Below are 21,041 nucleotides of genomic sequence, written 5' to 3'. Positions count from 1 at the left end.
GCACAACTTCTTGGGGTTGAGAATAGACCTTCACCCATTAGCATTTTAAAATTTGAATGTTACATTGCTAAGCCTCAGGGTTTTCAGTTTATCAAAATTCAACAAATCACTCTAGGACTGCAGCCCTATCAGTCCATCAGGTCACAGAGAACACTGTTATGAGCAAAAGCACTTCAGTTGTTCATGTTGAGCTGAACAACCAGGTTCCTTTTCTCCAATGTCACGTGGAGATGGGAAAGCCAAGTGTCATTTAAGTATCAGCATCCCATTGTGGGGTTCAGACCCCACTCTTGGGGTGCAGTGCATGGAGAGGTGCACACTCCTGCATCTCTCATGTCCATGGGACCTGTCAGAGCATGAAGCAATGTGCAGCATACTGAGAGGAAACAGGATCAGTCCCCACGTGGCATCCCAACTCCCTCTTTCCTCCCACATCAAGAAAGCCAGGCAGGTGTTGGGTCTGATGTTTCTGATCCACACTCTGGACAGAGAAGAACCAAGGGTTGGTCCCATAACCACATTCTGTTTTGACTCCCTTCACAGGTTTCATTAAATATGTGTACACCATAGGGTATTTCAAAGCCCTAGGCAGGGGTGCAGCCAGCCCCCATTTAAATGCATGTGCTTTCAGAATAATTATCAGTTCCTCAATCTCCATGTGAAGCAGCAGCAGGACGGAGCTGGAACCTGCAGGGAAGGTGGCAGTGCAGGCAATCCTGAGGACACCAGCAACTGCCTTTCAGCTCTCACATTTATAAATAATTTATTTCCAGCCACCTGTGCCCAGAATAACAATTTTCTGCCTGAAATCTCCAAGCTGGTGCTGGGAGGACGTCAGGGGCTCGCTTTCCCGGGACCGCCTGGACCTGTTGGGAAGGGGTCCGGGTCTCCAGAGGGGCAGCTCTGAAGGGATGTGCCCCTAGCGGGAAGAGGCACGAGGAACAAACACGGAGCATCCGTTCAGCTGATCGCATTAGGGCTTCTCGCTGCTGCTGCTGCCACTCAGCTCTCTGCCGATGCAGCCATCCGTGCGTTTGGACAAACACCCAGGCAGGGGGAATGGGTAGGTCTGGAAACGTCGGCAGCTGCAGAAGGCTGCAGAGCTCTGCCGTGAAGCTGCCTTAGAGGAGAGGCTGCTTCCCCGGGCAGGGCAGCGTTATGAAACACGAGCGCTCTGGCTGTGCCTGAGGATTTTGGCAGCGCGGCGCGGACGCTGCTCCCATCCTGCCTGGTGGCGCAGGAGGCCATGGAGCGGCTCCCTCCGGCCGGCCCCCGCAGGGCGCAGCACCCCGGCGCCCCGGCCCGCTGAGCCGCAGGGTGCCCCGAGAGCCGCAGGAGCCCCGAGAGCCGCAGGAGCCCCGGAGGGACGCGGCGGCCGCGGTGAGCAGTGAGCGGGGCGCGGTGAGCGGTGAGGGGAGCGGGGCTTGGAGCGCGGAGCGGTGAGCGGTGAGCGGAGCGGGGAGCGGTGAGCGCGGAGCGGGGCGCGGGGGCAGCGGAGCCGCAGAGCCCGCACGGCTCCGCGCGTTCCGCGATCACCGCTCTGCGCGCTGCCAGCGGAGGCAGCGGCAGCATTAGCAGGGAAGGGCAGAGGGAGCAGGGTTGATCAGCTTTTCGGATATGCATTACGGCCTTTTGTAACGTTTCACTGGATTGTACAGGACTTTGCCTGGCTACCCCAGGGGCTCCTCAGCCACAAAAGAAAGGTCAGGTTTTTCCTCTTTTTCTTACACGTTCGGTATCTGCCTCTGCGAGCTGGGTGCCAGCTGGCCTGGGCACGAGCAATAACCAGACAACTTTTTCGAGACTGAGGTATCAGCATTCATTGCAGTCTCAATGACCATTTGCTTTACTAAATTAATCCACAGCATCTAAGTAAAGGGGTTGAGCGGCATTATTTACAAAGACTGCAGGTTGCTCTCGAGATGCCCTTCCCCAAGCATCCATGGAACATTATACTTGAAAAGTCAGCAATGGATACTGCAAGTGTGTGTGTGTCACAGCCTAGTGAGGCAGGCTGGAATGCTCAGCTTCTCCCATCAGTTTCTGGAGTATCACTGCTGAATAAATAGACTCTGTCAATGTTTAGTAGGTGAATGTTGCAGAATTCAGATATTGAAGGGTTTATTAAAGATACTTCTACAACACCTACGATTAAGTTACAGAGCTGTGTGTTATTTTAATTCTAGTAGATTTTCTTGCACACAGGGAAAGATCTCATCTGTAGATCCTGTGGGCTAAAGCAAACGTAAATATATGGTACACTTGTTACGACATTCTTGTGCAAAACTTCAGCCACAGACCACATAGGAGCTTTTGGAAACTGCAGATAGAGCATCATTTGCTGGGTGGTTGATCTCTTAATACCTAAGAAAGTACATCATGCATGAATTATTGCTAATTAAATACTTTTGAGATGCAGTAATAGTTTGCTGAAAGCTTTCCGTTTATCAGAGAATGGTGACAGCAGACTGTATATTACCTCTGGAGCACACATCACTGTTTACAGGGTGCACACACATGGATGTGGATGCACATGTACACCTGGAATGTGGGTATGCATGTGTCTGCATGCATCTCTTCCATTCTGGCATGGAATTAGTCCTGCTGATTACTGCATTATGACTTGAGCTAGGTAAAAAGTGTGGGATTAATGGAGAAATACCATGGTGTGATCTCTGCTCAAGCTGTCCCTGAGCACTTTCCAAGTCAGCACTCTCACAATAAGCCTTGCAGGACCATCTGCCTCCCACAGGCTTCTCTGCATCCCTCACCTCAGGCTCAACATTATTGTCTGGATTTATACCTATGTATGCTAAAAAATTGGTCTTAAAAAGCCAAATATCTGGTGAAAGAGCCACTGGGACAGGATTTGCACAAGTTAGTGCCAACTTCTCCAGCCTCAGGCTGCAGCTCTGCTCTGTGGCATTGCCTTTCCCTTCCAAAGCTGAATTATCTGTCTCTGTAAAATGCCTCCTCTATTGAATAAACAGAGTATAATATATATTTTAAATTTGTGTTACTTTCAGCTTGATTTGGGTAAATGGACTATAGAGTTTTGCTTCATCTTTCTGCTAGCTCCACATAAAGATTTTTTCTTATTTATCACAGTTCAGTGTTATTTAAAGGTTTTAACACAATCTCACCATCAAAGATAATTTTGCAATCTGATTACATCTTGTAGCAAGCCCACATGTAGCAAGCAATGGCAAACTCACTGGAGAGCCCTCTCAAGCTGCAAGACTTGTCACCACATCATGTGGAGAAATTTGCGTGCTTCTACCTAATTTCCAGCTTGTTGGCAGACCTCCCTTGCTGGGAGAGGTGTGGGGTCAGCACAGACACATCCTCTAGCAAGGAAAACTTTGTAAGTTGTAAGAAGTGCTTGAAGTTTCTCGGAATGATTGGAATAAAGGGAACTGCAAATAGTTGACAGGGTCCCAACATCAAATCTGTGGCTTTGTAAGAGTTTTACTTCCTGTGTGCATTCACACAATTTGATATTTGTCTTGACTTCCCAAAACACTGAGAAAATGGCAGTGTATATCCAAGGAAAAGGCTGCGAGACAGAATCCTTCAGCTGAGGCCTGACTGCATTTGTCTTCAAAGAAAGCTGACAAAAGAAAGGAGAGACATGGAAGAGGGATGGATTTTTCTAAAAATAGTAATCATGAGTCCAATTCCCTTCAGTTTACAACAGGAAACATCATCTTGCTTCCTTGCCAACAACTCTGAACTTGCAAAATCCTGCTAGTCTTTAGACAAGGACCAACTCTTGATGACCTGCAGCTGTCAGAGCAGCACTGACCTGAGCTTCTGCACTGAGCACACATCAAGGGACAGTCCCCAGTTAAGCAGCCCTTCACCTGCGAGTCTGGGGCTGTTTTTCAGTGTCTTCAGCTTTACCAGCATTCATGGCATCACTGAAAATATTCAGTCTTCCCTTAAAAATTCTGTAAATGCTCCTTCAGCTAGGAGAGTAGAATTGCTGAGAACTTTATCATGTTTCTTTTATTTCTCTCTGTAAATACATTAATGCAGCTGCCTAGTGTGATATCCTCTGTCACATTTTGCGAGTTCATTTCGGAAGCAAGGTACTGATCTGCTTTTCCTTATAGCAACTGTTTTGGTGGCAAGAGATCCTTTCCCTGCTGAAGTCCCAGCACCCTGTAGATCTGTGCTTCCACTCACCATTTCCAAAGCTGATAATTTCCAGTGCTAATTGTTGCCCTTTTTTCAGTGCAGTGTTAATCCTTTCATTGCCCTCTTCACCTAGAGGTCTCCTCTGCAATTTAACAGTTCTCACTGCCCATCAATTACCCATCATTGTCCTTTCAATAATAATTTTATGATTTTACTAACAACTTCCAATTCTTATGGTCCTAAGCCCCCTTTGGCTGTGAGAGCTGATAAATAAGGATAGAAGACTTGTTTTCTTCCATTTAGCTTCATTCATTTTAGGTGAAATATGCATGAAAAAGACAAATGCCGCATTTTCTATTACAGATACTAGTTATTTCCTCCTTAGTCTTTCCTTTTAAATATCATCATCAGAAGTGATGCACTTCAGCTCTTTTAGGCATACTTTGATGATATTGCAATATGCAGTTTATGGATAAATCAAATGACAGTTTTTATTTCAGCAGCACTTTGCTATTTCCCCACTAAAAAGCAACATTTAATTTTTGAGTTGCACATTTGCAGCAGTGGTTGTGGGCGGAGAGTCTGCTTATTTATTTGGTTGGGTTTTACTAGAATGTACTGTCATGGCAACTGCTCTAAGGGTGAGTGCATCTGGAGGTAATTCGTACACATCATGTTGAATGCAGCAAAATTGCCTTGTACCATTTAAACTTTTTCAGCCACTGGGCAAGGGCAAAGTTACCCCTTTGAGACTCCGAAGCAGCTTCTCCTCACTAAACAGACAAATACATAAACAAACTTGGCATAGCACCAGGAGCATTGCCAAATATTTCTTGATGTTTGGTTGCAGAGTCTGCTGCACAGTTAATTTAGGTCCAATACCTTGGGTGTTTTCCCCAGTTCTGCTGATGCACAGAAAGCTTTCCGTCGTGTTCATGGGGAGGCAGAACATTTTGCCCTGCCCAGGTGCTGTTTGGGCAGGCCTTGGCCAGACTGGTCTCTCTTGGTTCCAGGAGGCGTTGCCACGTGCTGCCCAGGCAAATGCCAGATCCTCTCACCCTGGCATTGATGTGGCCTCCAGGTGTTCCATTTTACATCACTGCAAGCACGGAGAAACTCTATCAAAATCCACTGACCAGCCACACAAGTGGTGTTAAAAGGGACTGAATTTGGCCCATGATGCAGTTTCAAGCATAACATGCATGGTCTTGATAGCCCTTCTCCAGCCAGGGAGCTCCAGCTGTCCCAGCATGGCCTCTCCAACACCAGCAACAAGGACTCATCTGAGAACTTGGGCCTGAAGCATCTCTCTCGGTGAATAAACCAAAAGAGCTGTGAAATCCTGAATTACAGATGGGCGGAAATGACTGAAAATCTGATATATTTATCTAGTCTTATCTTTCTGCTGCGGGGGGAAATCTTAAACCTTTTGCACGGGTGTGTGACTGCAGCCATTGCAATCTCACACTGAGGGTTTGCTGTAGCTTCCCTGGGCAGGGCTGCCTGGGGCAGTGTGGAGAGCTGAGCCACACGGGCACCTGCCCTGCTGAGCCAGCCTCACCTCGAGGTTCTGCACGGAGCACAGGCACCCCCAGCCTGAACCTCAGCTGGCTGATGCCTGCACAATGCTTGCTTTCAGCTCACACAGCCTCCACTGGGAACAGCTCAAGTTTACGGTGGCCCCATGGCAGGAACAACTAGTGAATGAAATCCCACCTGTGCTCATAGACAGTATTTCTTCGGATGAATTAGTGCAGTAACATCCTGCAGGATCTAATTATGGCTAATTTTCCATTCATTTGTCTCAGTACATCTGACCCTTTTACTGCAATTCTTGAGCACTCACAACATTGATCAGAGATTTAACTCTAAGGGTCAGCTCTTTAGCTGGTGTAAATCAATGCATTTTCTTTGGCTTTGGAGCTGATCCGAAGGGAGGTGTGTAACTTCTGCTGCAGAGAGAGCAGTCAGAATTCACTGAAGATGCTGCAGCCTGGCAGTGCTTTGCACCTGCTTGTGCTCACCAGCCCTTGGAGAAAGAGTAGCAATCAGCACATTGAATACTTCTGGATATTACTCAGTCCTCTACAATTAAAATCAGCATACTTGTACTTAAAAAAAAATACCAGTAATAAAAGTACATAAATCAGGTCTTTAAGATCACCTGAATTGTAAGATTAAAGACAGAGACTCCTGGCTTGTGACAGCCCCATTTAGGAATTAAGTATAAAAGGTCACACAGAAGGAATTCAGGCTGAACTGACAAAAGATTTAACTGAGCCTTAATTTAATTTTGTCCTTGAAGTTTTGGATCTTTGGTTTGGTTGCTATCTAAGACAGAAAGAATTTGCATAACCAAATGAAAAGGAGAATTGGTGAAGACTAAATTGGTAACATTTCTTTAATAAAGCAGCATAAATGAGCATCGACAAAACTTTAAATCAACAACTGAAACAAGAAACAGTGAGCAGATGTTCGTCGCCAGGACTGTGGATTTCAGGAGTGTGCCCCAACTGCAAGCTAAGCAAAAGTCATAATATTTTCTTTTCTGGAAAACACTGCATCTTTTCTCAACACTTGCCTGGCTCCACAGAGAAAGGATAGACTGGGAAAACAGGAATTTATGTGGAGATGCCAGCTTTTATTTTCCACGGGAGGTTAAAGGTTCCCCAGAGTACAAAGGAGCTTTTCTTGCCCAGACAATCCCATCGTGGTACACATCAGCACAACTAAAGCTACAAAGCTCAGCAACAGTCAAGAGAGATCTGCTGAACTTGAGCTGAAATTTTTTTCAAACATTCACTAGTTTTTCTCCACACACATTCCCACATCAACACCTGGCAATATGAATTCACTAAAAAAAAAATATAGTGGGATCTCTGGTTTCTGTTAAAGCAACACACACAGAACCTCCAAATATCCTTCCAACATAAAGCCCAACTTCTTTGTGCTGCACAGAGATTAATAATTATTATCTTATCTATTGTGAGTTGATGCAATTTCTTTTTTCCTCCCACACACCCACACTTCTGTTTCTTTCTGATCTTCATTTGTAGCTGAGCTACTGTTTAGCTGAAAGGGAGGAATTTGGTAATACCTCCCTAAAAAGATGCCTGTTCATCCAGTGACAAAGGATGGAGATGTTGGCTATTGATAAAAGAAAATAAAGAACTTATTTTCCAAACATCCCAAGAGAAATAACCTCATCATTAAGGTATTTCTTGTGCATTCCAAGTTAAAAGAAAGAAACGAAAAAGTCTGAAGATCTGAAACTCGCTTGAGCTCAATCAATCGTTCTCATTTGACTATAGTTCTTAACGTGCATAATTATAAACAACAGATGGAGAAATGCTCAGATAAAGCCAAAAAGGGTGGGTGGGGGAAAGTCACCCTGATGGTGGATGTTTTCAATCTGGATGTGAACCAGCCTTACACCCCTTGGTCTTTCAGGTTTCAGCATCGGCTGTTCGGCAGCTCGGCAGGGCACGATGAAGGCATCAGCCCAGGAGCCCACGGAGCCCCTGGGCCAGCTGGGCGCCTGAGGCTGGCAGCAGTGCCACACCAGCCTGGTCTCTGCTGCAGCCAGCTGGGAGAAGCTTTTCATCAGGAGCAGGCACCGAAGTGATGGGCTGAACTTATGGGAGGAATGAGTGTCTGGCCAGGCGAAGATTTGGAGGCCTGTTGGGAAGCGTGAAGGGCCAGTTTCAGTAAGGGCATGGCCAAAGCTTTCTTCAGGCTACAGAAGTTTCTCCGTCGGATCCAGTTTCTGCTCTTCTTCCTCACAGCAGCTTACCTGATGGCTGGCAGCCTCTTGCTACTGCAGCGGACCCGCTTGGTTCTCCAGCAAGGTTCGCGTGGGACCCCCAGTAACCAGGCCCTGCCGGTGCCCGAGGAGGTGAGCAGGGTGGGGGTCACCGAGCCCAGGAGCCTGCAGAGCCCCCGGCCCGGCCCCAGGCTGCTGGTGGGCATGGATGCGCTGCAGGAGCCGGCCCTGCACCAGCAGCATGGCCCGCACTGGCTCACCTCCCGCAACTCGGAGCTCAGGCAGCTGAGGAGAAGGTGGTTCCACAGGCTCAGCAGCGACCAGGAGCCCCTGCAGACAGCAGGATTTAAAGCAACGAAGCGCACTGCTGAGCACAAAGGTAAGGTACGGACCCTGCCCGTTTTCTGGCACACGCATGGGCTGCACTTTGCTGATCCCAAGCTGACGCAGGCGAGCACCAGCAGCTCTGCCTTCCTCCTTGCTCATCACCACTTTCAAAACAGTTCTTAGCATATGCCCAGGACAAAGTAGAAAGGATCCATGCTGGGTGACTGCTGTGCCCTCACTGCAGCAGCAAAGTATGAGCTGTAATCTTTGATGCTTTGCCTTTTAGAAGAACTTGTTGCTCTTAGAGATGTTTCACTGATAATAAAACAGGAATGGGATCTGGATGACTAGACACCACATTTCAGAACTGTGTTTTAGTTTGTTGAATAAATTTGCCTAAACAAAAAGGCACAAAATCCCACAAAATGGGTGCACATCGTGCTACTTACTGAGGGAATTGTCAGAAATGGGAATGAGAAGGTGATAGTGGTGGGAGATGAGTCATACAGTGTGAGTCAGGCAAACTGAACTGCTGGAGCTACCTGAAGCTCCAAGGTGGAGCTGCTCCACAGATGCTTCAGAACACCCTGCTGGTGGCAGATTTTGGTGGCAGAGGAGAGACTGAGAACTGCTCAGCCAGGGCCTTGCTGAGGTTCTAGCTACTGATGAGAGGGGCCAGAAGAACTATTTATTTGTACATCTCACCATATTGAACTGTAGATTCAAATACACATCATTTGAATATCTGATTGAACATGAAAGAACATTATTAATAACAATATTGTTAACAAGCATTGGAATGCCTTTGAAGGTAATTAATTAAAACTTAACTACCTACGTAGAGCATGTTATCTTCTCCAATTCATTTCTAGTAAACTTAGAGGCTTGTTATTTCATTATGGATCCCTTTCAAGACCTAATGAACTCGTCTGTGCTTATAATGCTTAATGATGTTTCAGTGATGCCCTGTGGCTCCTGCTTAGTAGAGCAGCGTTGTGTGGCCATGGAGGCTGGGCTGTGCACCCCTCATGGGTGTCACCCTCAAAGGCTGTGGCTCCCAGGCAGTACAGCTCTGCCCCAGGGGCTGCTAGCCAAGCACCCTTAACCCAAGCCACAAACGATAACATGTCCCCAGCCTGTTGTGAACATCCCAGATCACTTTGCCTCGCTCTGTCTCCACCCAGGAGCACCTGGCCTTTGGTGAGAAAATCCAAGTCCTTTTTTCTCCAGGTCAGGCTATCTCACCTGCTAACATTGCAAGTGGCTCAGGATAGGGACCACAATTTTCCTGACAGAGACACTGAGAAATACTGTTAGTACAACTGTGAGAGTTTTCTATTCTGATTGCTCCCAGTGGATGGAGTTTTCCAGTTCCCCATGCCTGGTTCTGCTGTTGAGCAGGATGCAGAGGTGACAGGGACTGTGTGGCTGACATGCTGCTCTGAGACTGTGGCATCTCTGTAACTCAGTCATGGCAGGATGTGAATGAGAAGCTGCTGCCAGGCTGGTGGTGGCTTGGGAGGTACACGGGGAGGAGAGCACACGGTGGCTGGCCTGCCCAGCACCCCCCAGGCTCTTTGGCCCCACATCCTCAGTTTTCTGCTGCTACAGGTTTGAGCCAAACTACCCAAAGTCTCCAGTAAAATGTGGAGCATCTTTGTTGCAAGTGCGTGACTCTCACCTCGTTAATGGTGTGCTGGGGGTGGGTACTCACAGCTTGTGAATTTTCTAATTACACATTGGCAAATTACTTTGTGCAGGTCTTTGAATCTACTGTTGTGTTTGTGATATTTAAATGTTTGAGTTATTATTCCTGGCTCAAAAATCCCTGATGGAGCAACTCAAACTTACTTTTTCTTGTGGATTAGTTAATATAATGTTTTTTATTTTAATTTTTCCTATCCACATTATTTAATGTGTGATTACATTATTTAATTTCCCTGTGTTATCATCTCAGTGTTGTTATTTCTAAAATAAAATTTCCTTTTTTCCTTCATATTTTGATGATAAAATGTACTTACAGACATACAATTGCTGTATAATAGTGGGACTCCACATCATCGTTCCAATTGTATATTAAAAAATGGGCTGGATTTTTAGAGTATTTTGTTCACGACAACAAAAATTAGGCTGAGCACTGAATGCAGTCTAAGAGAAACATTTATCTTTCCTATGCTAAGTAAAGCAAGACATATTTGAAGAGATTCCTTTGCACCAGAGAGGAGATAGCTCAGTGTGATGGCTACATTGTGCTGCCTAGTTAAAAGTGAATTTATCTTTCCATTACAGCTTTAATGTAACTCTCTATATCCAAAGAAAATTGATTTTCTTAATATTTCTCTTGCACCATCTCATTATCAACTAGAGATTTTAAAGAACACTTGGGAGAAATCCAACAGGATTTCTGGAAGTTTTTAGCATTTGAAGGCTCCATTCTCCTGTACTTTAGAGAAGTGCCGTGTTTTGTCACCCAGAGGAGGGAGTTGAGCAGACAGCAGCTGCGTGCAGGAGCTGCAGTCCTGGTGGGTTGTGGACTCTGGGTATGCAATGGGCGTGGAAGGGAAAGTCTCGTTTCCTTTTTTCCCATTTCCACGGGACAGGGGTGGGACCCCAGACAGGTTGGGACTTGACCAAACGCAGCCCTGCTTGCAGCGTGAGGCACTGGATAAGCCTGGGACGGATTTTTCCCTTCTGTGCCAGGTACATTGCCTAACCCTGGTCTTGCATGCACACAGGCACCTACATGGGCTGCTTCACTCATGATTCGAGGGAGAGGACTCTGAAGGGAGCTGTCTTTTATGACTTAAGAAAAATGACAGTAGCTCACTGTCAGGAAGCTTGTGCTGAGAGGTGAGTGGTGTTTTTTCACTGCAATTTTTCTCTTTTTTGACAATAAGTGGAACTGAATTTGAAATGGGAAGAGCATTCCTATGTTAAACATACAGCATCTATGAAAACAGTGATTATCTCATACCTTCAGGCACAGCATAGCTCTGCTTGAAGCAGACTGATGCACTGCTGTGTATTCTCTATGGCACCATGGCTATTACATTATATTCTCTATTGTCCTGGACAAAAATGACTGTTAGGTTAAATAGTCTTTGTAAGATATCTATCTTTTGATAGACATTGGTCTCTAGCCCATGTCTTGTTGAGGGGCTGCCCCTGCTGAGGAGGCCATGCTGTCTCCAGGATGGACTCAGCTCCAGAGCAAGGCAGCAGGAGCACGGGGACATGGGGACCGGCTCATCCCTATCTCAGGTACAAGCTGGGCAGCAGATGGGCCTGTCTGACAGTGCTGCATTTCTGCTTGCAGGGCTTACAGCTACGCGGGCCTGGCCTCCGGAGCAGAGTGCTACTGCGGGAACTCGCTGCCGGCCGCGGCCGCCCAGCCCCAGGAGTGCAACAGCGAGTGCAGGGGGCAGAGGGGCTCCGTGTGCGGGGGGCTGCACCGGCTCTCGGTCTACAGCCTGGAGCAGCTGCGGGCAGCAGCCAGGACACGTAAGTGGGGTGTGACCGGGCACACGAGGCCACAGGCAGAGCACCGGGGCTGTCCCTTATGCTTGTCTCGCTCTGTTTGCCACCAGAGTTTGAAGCAGCAAAGGACAAAGGTGCCTGAAGGGCACAATGTCCATTTGCTGCTGGTCTGGTCCCTGGGTCCTCCCCAGAATAGCAGTGCTGCTCACCACCCCAGAGCAGGGACATGTGCCTGGCACGCTGCCTCGGGGCTGAGGTTCCTGTCACCAGGGAGGAAACTCAACGCAGTGCAGAGTGACTGCAACAGGAGCGCAATTTCAGCTGAAAAAAACACTCCCTCTGGTACCTACTGAAGGGGTATAAACCCACGTGTATTTAAGAAATAGCCTTGGAAGAGGTGCCCTGTAACAGGAGGGCAGAAAAGGACTCAGATCAAGGCCACCCTATGCTCAGATGATCCTAACCAAAATGAGTAATCTGTGACTGCGAGGAATAAATGGAGGCCAGAAAGAGCCGTATCAATCCCTTTTCTGATAGAAATGAGACCAGAGTTTTGCTTTTCCATGGAGTTCTGTTCCAGCAGGAGTTGGGAATTTTGTTCCATCTTTAGATAGTCCATCGTTACCCCATCGTTCAGTTAGCTGCCATGGGGGACTCTATGGATAAACCTTTAGGCAAGCACAAAGCACATAAGAGATCTAAACTGTTGATCACTCTTTGCAATTGGCAAGCTCACAAGATCTTATGGATGTTATTTGCTGAGAAGAAACACCAAGACCTTAGGTTGTGCCAGTATTGATGGTCCTTCATTTCTTCTTAAAGACAAGTCAAGGTTTGTACAATAATCCAACCAGCTACATATAAATTATATATCAAAGGTACACAGACCTAAATTGCTACTGTCAGGCTGACAGGCATGTTGGCAGGTTTCCCAGGACATGCATTGCTGTTTAAACCCCCAGTATGAAATATGTATACATATTCCTCAGGAAAAGACAGCATTTAATTTTTTTTAAGTATTAATGAATTACTCCTCAAATTAGTCTAGCCTGAAGCTAGAGTTGTAATTTTCTTGCCCTTAGTAATACCTGATAGTTGTCTGTTTGAAGAATCCCCCTGACACAAACCAGCTGAGGGGCCAACAGAAGTATTAATCACAACGAATAAGTATGTTAGAAAGTAACTCTGAGACTGTAAAGGCCCCCGTGATTTACGCTGTGTACTGTAGAGCACAGACCTCACATAAGTCTTTTACATGGAGCAGATTCAGTGGCATCTCCACTTAAACCTTCCCAGACAGGTTTGCTCTCTCTCCTCTCCCCACTGTGGTTCCCCAGACTCCTGAGGGACATGGTTCCCCCATGTCATGGTAAGGAAGCCCAGAGTGTGCAGCTGTGGCAGCCAGGGTGGATGTGGCAGAGTCCTCAGGTGGCATGCCTCAGGGTGTCCTTCCCCCCAAAAAGTGGGCAGACCACACAGACCCAGCTGTTTCTGGTGTAATCCACAGATACATCCTGCTCCCTCCTGATGCTGGTGTAAGCAGGTCAAGCTTTCTTCCTGACTGCTGAGAAAACTCTAAACATGTTTGCAAACATTTTGTTTCAGGAATTATATCAGTGTGAGATTTAGTATAAGACCTTTCAAGAACATCCTGAGAAGTCCCAACACTCCTTTTATTCTTTGGTGCCATGCTCAAAGGGACCTGGTCCTAAGTAGACTACTGTTTCTTTCAGCTTGGGTGGAGTTATTTTATTTTCACATCACCTGAGTCATCCCAGAGATCCAGCTCTGCTTCTAGTAAATGATCTGAATAGTTACAGGAACAAAATTTAAGCAGCTTCTCCTTAGATTGGTCTAGGCTCTTGCTAGAGAGTCTGGGCTTTTCTGCCAAGAAATTCATGCAGAACCAAATTTTTTTTTTGTAACTGCACCACGTCTCTCCTGTCATTCAACTCACTTCCCACATCAGTTCTGGCAATACCATTTAAGGGAGCAATAGTGCCAGGCTCTGTGGTGTTTCTACAGAAGCAGGTGAAATCAGAGGCTGGTGCTGAAGACACAGAGGAAGCTGATCTCCCTGAGCAGCTGACAAAAGCCAGGGTTAGAGTCTGAAGGGCTGCAGCCTACTCCCTTGGCCCAAAAAGGCGTAGGAGCAGAGGGCAGCTGAAGAGGACGGTGGGTCTGATGGCGGGGTTTTCAGGAGTCATTCTGATGCAGAAGCTTTGTAGATTTTTATTAGGGCTTTTAACTCATTGTGGGGAAAGCAGGTCTTCAGAGGAAACTGGGACCTGCAAACAATAGCAATGCCCTCCACTGGTGGAATTTCCCTCAAACTCGGTGCTGCAGCGAGCGCTGCTTCCCGTGGTTAGTACAAAGATAAAGGCATGTGCTCCTTTCAATACCACACAATTTGCAACACATTTTTGTAGCATACATTACAGTTTCTCTTATTTCTGCAGCCTTTGTAATATAAAATTTATTTTATTATTTTTGGCTTCTGAACTAATATTATTCTTTGTGAAAGAGGCGGGATACTACGGACGTCGTTTTCTTAAGAGAAACCTATTTCATATCCCCGCAGGGAGGAATGTTATCTATCGAGGATGTTTTAGAGCTCCAGAAAATTTAACAGACACCTTTCCAGCCTCTTTGATACAGCCCAATTTGACGGTGGAGATGTGCTCTGAATTTTGCTCCAAGAAAGTAAGAACAGTTCTCATTTCACATCCTTTCTTTTATTGTTATTTTAAATTCTAATCTGCTGAGGGGAGGACAGAGATTAGTGCCTTAGAGCTTTGAATTTGCAAATGAGTTTCTAAAGGACAAAACTCATCAGAGTAAATACCCAGTGATGCATCTGGTCCAACTGCTGGAGTGGGGATGGCGGGAGGGAAAGTCATCAGAGTGGTGCCACAAGACATGATACACAGGCGAGCTGCTCTAAGTAATGAGTATCGACCAAGAGGAAATCGATACCGTTTCCGTGTCACATTCCAATCAAGCCCTGAGCCACATCTGCCCTCACTGCAGCTCAGGGGGAGACATGCAGCCAGAGGGTGGATGTGGGCTGGCAGCATCCCAAACGGGGCTCCAGTGCCCTCCAAGGGAGCCGGCTCCACTCAGGGAGCCATACACAGAGCACCAGAGCAGCCTCTGACTTAGTGGCTGTTGGTTCCCTTCCCTTCCTCCCCACTCTAATGGGGCTGGGTGTCTCTACATGGGGTTCACTAAATGGTCAGATTTTGCCTGCAGCCACATTCAGCCTCATGCACTGAACTCAACATTCAATTACTTTTTGCAACATCACAAAATTGATTAAACTATTAGCTGGCTGATTACAGTGCTTTGAACAGGACCCATGGCCTGACTGCAATCTCCTCTCCCACAGAATAGGCAAATAGCCTCAAGTTGCAGCAGGGGAGGTTTCGATTGGATATTAGAAAAATTTTGAGATTTCTCATGCAAAACCCACTCCAGATTTTCTCCTTCCTCACTCATGTGCTGCCCAAGCCGTGGGAAGGTTGTGCAGGTGAGGGTCAGCCTGCCCTGGGGACAGATACTGCACCACTGGCACCCTGCATGACCACCTTCTGGAGATGCAGGAGGACAGAGGAGCAGTTATTCTGTTGCCTCACAGAACCTCCAGCCTTCCAGAAAAATTCATCACTTGCAGAGGCCACTTGGCATGAGGTACAAGGAACACTCTTATTCTAGGCTGTGTTTGAGGGCAGGGATACTTACTAATTTCTCAAACTCAGAAACACTGCTTCATTTTAAAGGAAAAAATTCTGTTTGCAGGCAAACACAGAACTGTTTTGCCCTTGGATCAAATCTGTAAATAGTTTTTGACAATGTCATATCTCATTCGCTAAGTAAATGTTGGCTGTTGGGCACACACAGCACATGAGTTGCATTCGACTCCTTATCAGAGGATGAATGCATGGGAAAAGCAAGAGATAAGCTGCTCAGCAGTCCTGTCACATGCTCCCAGTCTCCAAAAGACTTTTAAAAGGCAAAAAGTGTTGACATGGAATAGATGGACTGGAACGTTCTGCACTCAAATACTCCCTGAACTTCCTTCAGCCCGCCCACGCAGCCCTGTGCCACCAAGAGAGCCCACGGGGGACTCTAAGGCAACCCAGATCTTTCTGGTAAACAGTAGAAAATCTGAATTTTAGGGCCAGTAGGCAACTGCTAATTTCTTCAGCAAATATTTAGCACATTTCCCTCAAACTTGTTTTAATTTTTACCATTATTAGGCCAGCAGCTGGGGTTCAGTACCCCACCACTACACAGCTTTGCAGCCTTGGTAATATTGGTACACCAAAACCTGACTTACTCTGCATCAAATCCATTAAAAAACACTTCTTACAGACAAGAATTTTCCTTAGGAATTTACTCCTTGCAAACAACACTAACTTCCTCATGATTGCACACCTTAGTGGGCTTCCTATCTAGAAGCAAGGTGAATTTCAAACTTTACAAACACGAAGACAGTAACAGGAAAGTAGCGTGAGCTTTAGAATGACAATGCTTTGATCTTGACAGTGAATCTTTATCTTGGCGTTGTGAAGATTTATTTTCTTTGCATGGCAGCAGCATTCCCTGCAGGCTGCTGATGCCATGGCATGTGCGCTCTGATCCATTTTCCCCTTTTGCAGGAGTTCCCGTTGGCAGTGATCCGAGGGCAGGAGTGCTACTGTGGGTACCCCACCAGGCGCTTCCCGCTGCGCGAGGGCATGGACGGGCGGCACTGCAGCAGGAGCCGCAACGACAGCAGCGCTGCTGGGGGAGAGTACTGCCTGGTCTATCAGACACCTGTGCAAGGTACCAAGCTGCACTCTGCCAGGGCCACCGCTGCTGCAAACAGTCCCCGTGCCCCTTCTGCAGTGGGTAAAAGTGATCTCGTTTGCAGCAGTCTGAGCCACAGTAGTGGGTATCGCCATACGGGCAGCAATTTAGGAAACAGTCTTTCTCTAAATTCCCCTCTTGCAATCATGCTCGTGAAGATGCATCTTTCCATTCTCTCATTACGCAACACCTTTTAAAACAACTTGCTGGCAAGTAGAATGGTTTGTTGCAGCTTTATCAAAAAAGCATTGTCTTACACAAAACCAGCAGAAACCTCTTTGAGGAAAATCTCTTTGGCCTCATACAGCTGAATTAATTTTAGGAAGTAGCTGACTCACAACCAGACCAAATTGATATGCTATACTACTAAGAGAGAGAAGGAAGAAGGAATAAACTGTAATCAAGAGCTGTCTGTGGAATTATTAAAAAGCCACAATACTAAAAATGAAGTATCTTCTCTCCTCACAGACACCCGCTGCACGGACAGGAAATTCTTAACCACCAAATCCAAAGTGTTTGTTGCTTTGTCGAGCTTTCCTGGGGCTGGGAATACGTGGGCACGCCATCTGATAGAGCACGCCACAGGATACTACACAGGAAGTTATTACTTTGATGGAGCCCTCTACAACAAAGGTATCGGGGCCCAGGAGATGGAACACAGGCAGCCCTCCAAAAGCACACAGCTTTACTTATTGCCCTGTCATCCTTCTGCTCGAGCCAGCAATGGCTGTTGATGTCAGCACGTTTGGTACAATTGAAACACGCCTGGCCCGAGCAGCCTCCCACAGTGCAGATGGCAGCAGGGACAGCTCCAGCAGCACGCTGCTCTGACAGGCAGCTGCCCTTACAGACAGCAGCCAGGCTCTCCATTTGCGAACGGGCACACTGCCTGCACTGCTGCCCCGTGCACACACACATGTGCTGCTCCCACCTGACAGGCTGCTCCAAAAGAGCAGTTACCTAAACACCGTGGGCAAGACCCTTCAGCAAACATGTAGGTTAAATTTTCAAACATTACTAATTACTCCGGGAGAGAGGTATCCTGAGGCGGCAGAGGTTCAGCAAGCACCAAGCACTGGCCCTGTGAAAAGTTGCTTCATTGCAGTGTGGGGCTGAGGATGCCTTCCCCAGCAGAGGGATAGCCTGGCTGCCAGCACGTGCCCAGTGTGGTGGCTGGGGCTCCAGCCATGGGTCAGCTGATTGGTACTGTCACACAAGCTTTACACCACTGTAGGGAATGATTTAGTGGGAAAAGGCACAGACATATACTCAGGCAAAAAAGCCAACAATCCTGTCTTGTAAAACAGGTTTTAAAGGAGAAAAAGACCACTGGAGAAGTAGAAGGACCATCTGTGTGAAGACACATGAAAGTGGCAAGACAGAGATTGAAATGTTTGACTCGGCGATCCTGTTGATAAGGAACCCGTACAAATCACTGATGGCAGAGTTCAACAGAAAATACGCTGGGCACCTGGGCTATGCCACTGACCGCAACTGGAAGAGCAAAGGTGAGCATTACCCCAGCACAGGCTGGTTTGAAACCCATCTCCTCAGTGTGCTGGGAACGGGGGACACACTAGGACCTGAGTGGGTGCTGCTAGCAAATTCAGTGGGACTTTAGTCCTGCCACAGCTGAGATCAATCCTAAAACCTCTGATACCTGCACAGTGGGAGCAGTTGTGGTCTTGCTGTATGTCCACCCCAGAGGGGAGGGGAGAGCAGCAGCATTGCCACAGGAGCATCACTGCACTGCTGGGCATAGAAAACATGGCCATGTACAAGGCTCCTCTGCACAGCCCATTTGCTAGGCTGAGGTGAAGAAAATTTGCCCCTACAGCATGTAATAACCATGAGAAAACTAACTTAAGATCTGGAGGATCCAATGGAGCGTGACATTTCATGATGGATATTTTACAGCATTGCACAGGTGCTACTTCATTGCAGAAAAATAAGGCTAACAGCAATAAGTGGACCTGAAATTCAGTGTCCCCTGAACACATGAAAAGGCTTCAGAACCTGCCTGCCACACTTCACGTGTTTGACTGGCAACTGGCTGCTGACTGCAATTTCCCCACTGCATACACTGCTGCATTCAGACTCTGCAGCAGAAAAACCATTTGGCTTCCATTTCTCCTTGTACATATTTTAGGCATTACAGCTGTGGCTTGGCAGAGGGCTGGGGGGAAAAGTGTCCAGTGTCACAGCACATTTCTTTCCCAAGCTGATGTATCACCTTTCATCAGTCACAACTCAAGACCTATTCATCAAAAACTGACAAAATAGCCCTCAGAAAAAAAGCAAAAGTCTGCTGGGGATGGCTTTCCCATACTGCAAACTGCAAATTGTTACATTTCAGCCACAAATGCTCTTTGTCCAGCCCAAAAGCTTTCACTAGGACTGTCTTGACTTCAGGAAATTAAATTATCAGAGAGCAAATAGAGATCAAGGTATCATTAATGTCTAAAGCAAAGGAAAATTACTGAAATGCAGCATGGCTAACAGTGTCTCATTTTCTGGTTTCCTGGTCATCCAGAGTGGCCGGATTTTGTGAACAGCTATGCCTCCTGGTGGGCCTCCCATGTCCTGGAGTGGCTGAAGTATGGGAAGCGCCTGCTCGTTGTCCATTATGAGGACCTGAAGCAGAGCCTCATCCCCAAGCTGAAGGAGATGGTGGAGTTTCTGAACGTGACAGTGACAGAGGACCGGCTGCTCTGTGTGGAGAACAACAGGGACGGGAATTTCAAGCGGTCTGGTGCTAAGCAAAAGAATTTTGAGCCATTCACCCAGGAAATGAAAGATCTTATCAACAGATACATCCTGACAGTGGATGAAGCCCTAAGGGGAAGAAACTTCTCAGGGCTGCCCAGAGAGTATGTGCCAAGATGATAGGCTGGTATCACACTGCTGTGGTTAAAAAGGAAGTTGTTGTTTTTTTTCCTTAAAAAAAAAAAAAAAAAAAACACACAAAAAAAAAAAAAACCACAAACAAACAAGAAGAAAAGAAAAAAAAAAGAAAAAAAAGAAAAAAAAAGAAAAAAAAAGAAAAAAAAGAAGACCAGATCTCTTTAGTAGTTATGGCAAAGATATTTGTGGAGGCTGCTGAGAAGTGCAGCACTTGGGAATGCTGGGTTTTGTCAGCCCCAACAGCGCCAAACCTGTCTCCAGGGGCATGGAGGAGACCCCAGAGGGGTGGCAGAGAAGGGAGTGCCACCTGTGCTAGGGGCTTGACACAGGTTTCTGCACCTCCATCTCTTCATCTGGAGAGTCATGGTGGGTCTGGGGGGACACCAGGGCCAAATGTCACCACAGCTCTTGGTTCTAGAAATGGTCAGCTGGGAAGACCTGGAGAATAGGGGCAAAGGAGGTGAACCCCAGTCTTTCTGGCCCCAGCAGGGGTAGGATCACACCTCCTACCTCATCCCTGAACATGTGGAGGAATTCCAAGGCAGTCCAACCTGGAAAACCACAGCTACTTAGAGCTGCCCTCTGGAGCCCCCTCCAGCAGCCATGCAGGTTTGATTTTTAACTCCTGCAGTCACCTTGGGTGTGTTTGACCCTGCAGGGGGCCTGTGTGCAGTGGGGAGAGAACAGGGGCACCCAGGGCTGGCAGGGCATCTGGCCCCATGATCCTGGGCCACTGGGCAGCTTGGAGGTGGTTAATCCCAGTGGCCAAAGGGGCTGCCCTGCTGCAAGATGCTTCTGTTCACGTGAAGTAAAGGATTTCTTAAAAATTTGAGTGAAAATACTAATTTTAATAAAACAAGTTTATATAAAGGGAGCTGAACTTCCTCTGCCTGTGTATCACTGGTACCTTAAAAACAATACAGGACATGAGTACCCTTCAACCCAAATCTCTCCCTGTTTACACCCCACATGTGTCTCATCTCTGTGCCACCTGCCTGGTATGGGGCTTGTGGGGTTGTCACATTCCCATCCCTAATACTCATTGCCTTCCTTGGCAGTAAAGGTCTCAAGGGCCACAAAGGTGTGAGGGATTGCAGTGGACTGAGCTGGTTCACAAGGAAAACAGAAATTCTTTTTGTTTATGCAAGGGGTACAGCTCAAAAACGCAACTCAGTTTGGGTGCTGCAAGCCCAGATAAAGACAAGTGGTGAGACCCTGAGGTGCCTGTGCAGGGTGGCACAGCCCTTCCTGGGACACCACACAGCCCCTCACAGGAACACAGCTCACACACACCTGCACACCAAGGAGAAAACCCAAATAATGCTGTGCCAGTACCAAACACCACAGACAGAAACACCCAGGTACGGAAACTTTCCCATAAAGCAGAAAAATAAGGATGCTACAGAACAGGACTATCACCATCTCCACTCTGACTTAGTAAAGAACTGATTATTTTGGAAATTACGGTCTTCCAAGTTTCATTTGGGTAGCAGTTGCTGTCGATGGATGTGGTCACATCCCACAAAGTTTGAGCCCAGCCTATGGAAGGAGCACAGATACTTCACAGAAAGAAATTGCT

At 47.0% G+C, this 21,041-nt stretch overlaps 1 protein-coding gene and 1 long non-coding RNA gene across 5 annotated transcripts in view; one reads left to right on the top strand and one right to left on the bottom strand.

The window, feature by feature from the left end:
• LOC135283671 (uncharacterized) overlaps positions 1-21,041 on the bottom strand; it is a 125,647-nt gene that overhangs the window by 54,525 nt on the left and 50,081 nt on the right. The window lies entirely within an intron of this gene.
• WSCD1 (WSC domain containing 1) lies at positions 603-20,336 on the top strand. 4 transcript variants are annotated; one of them, XM_064394711.1, is made up of 10 exons: positions 603-1,380; positions 1,659-1,703; positions 7,591-8,282; positions 10,966-11,080; positions 11,547-11,731; positions 14,289-14,410; positions 16,369-16,534; positions 17,027-17,191; positions 17,866-18,066; positions 19,092-20,336. In XM_064394711.1, the coding sequence occupies exons 3-10, from the start codon at positions 7,856-7,858 to the stop codon at positions 19,442-19,444; spliced, it is 1,734 nt and encodes a 577-aa protein (XP_064250781.1). In that variant the 5' UTR covers positions 603-1,380; positions 1,659-1,703; positions 7,591-7,855; the 3' UTR covers positions 19,445-20,336. The 4 variants fall into 4 exon arrangements, with proteins under 4 accessions (XP_064250781.1, XP_064250778.1, XP_064250780.1 ...); XM_064394708.1 differs by lacking the exon at positions 1,659-1,703; XM_064394710.1 differs by lacking the exon at positions 1,659-1,703 and having other exon boundaries at positions 603-1,439.

The sequence above is a fragment of the Passer domesticus genome, chromosome 19, assembly GCF_036417665.1.
Source record: "Passer domesticus isolate bPasDom1 chromosome 19, bPasDom1.hap1, whole genome shotgun sequence".
NCBI classification, from domain to species: domain Eukaryota; kingdom Metazoa; phylum Chordata; class Aves; order Passeriformes; family Passeridae; genus Passer; species Passer domesticus.
Note: the sequence above shows the minus strand (reverse complement) of the source record. Positions and strands in the feature narration are given on the sequence as shown.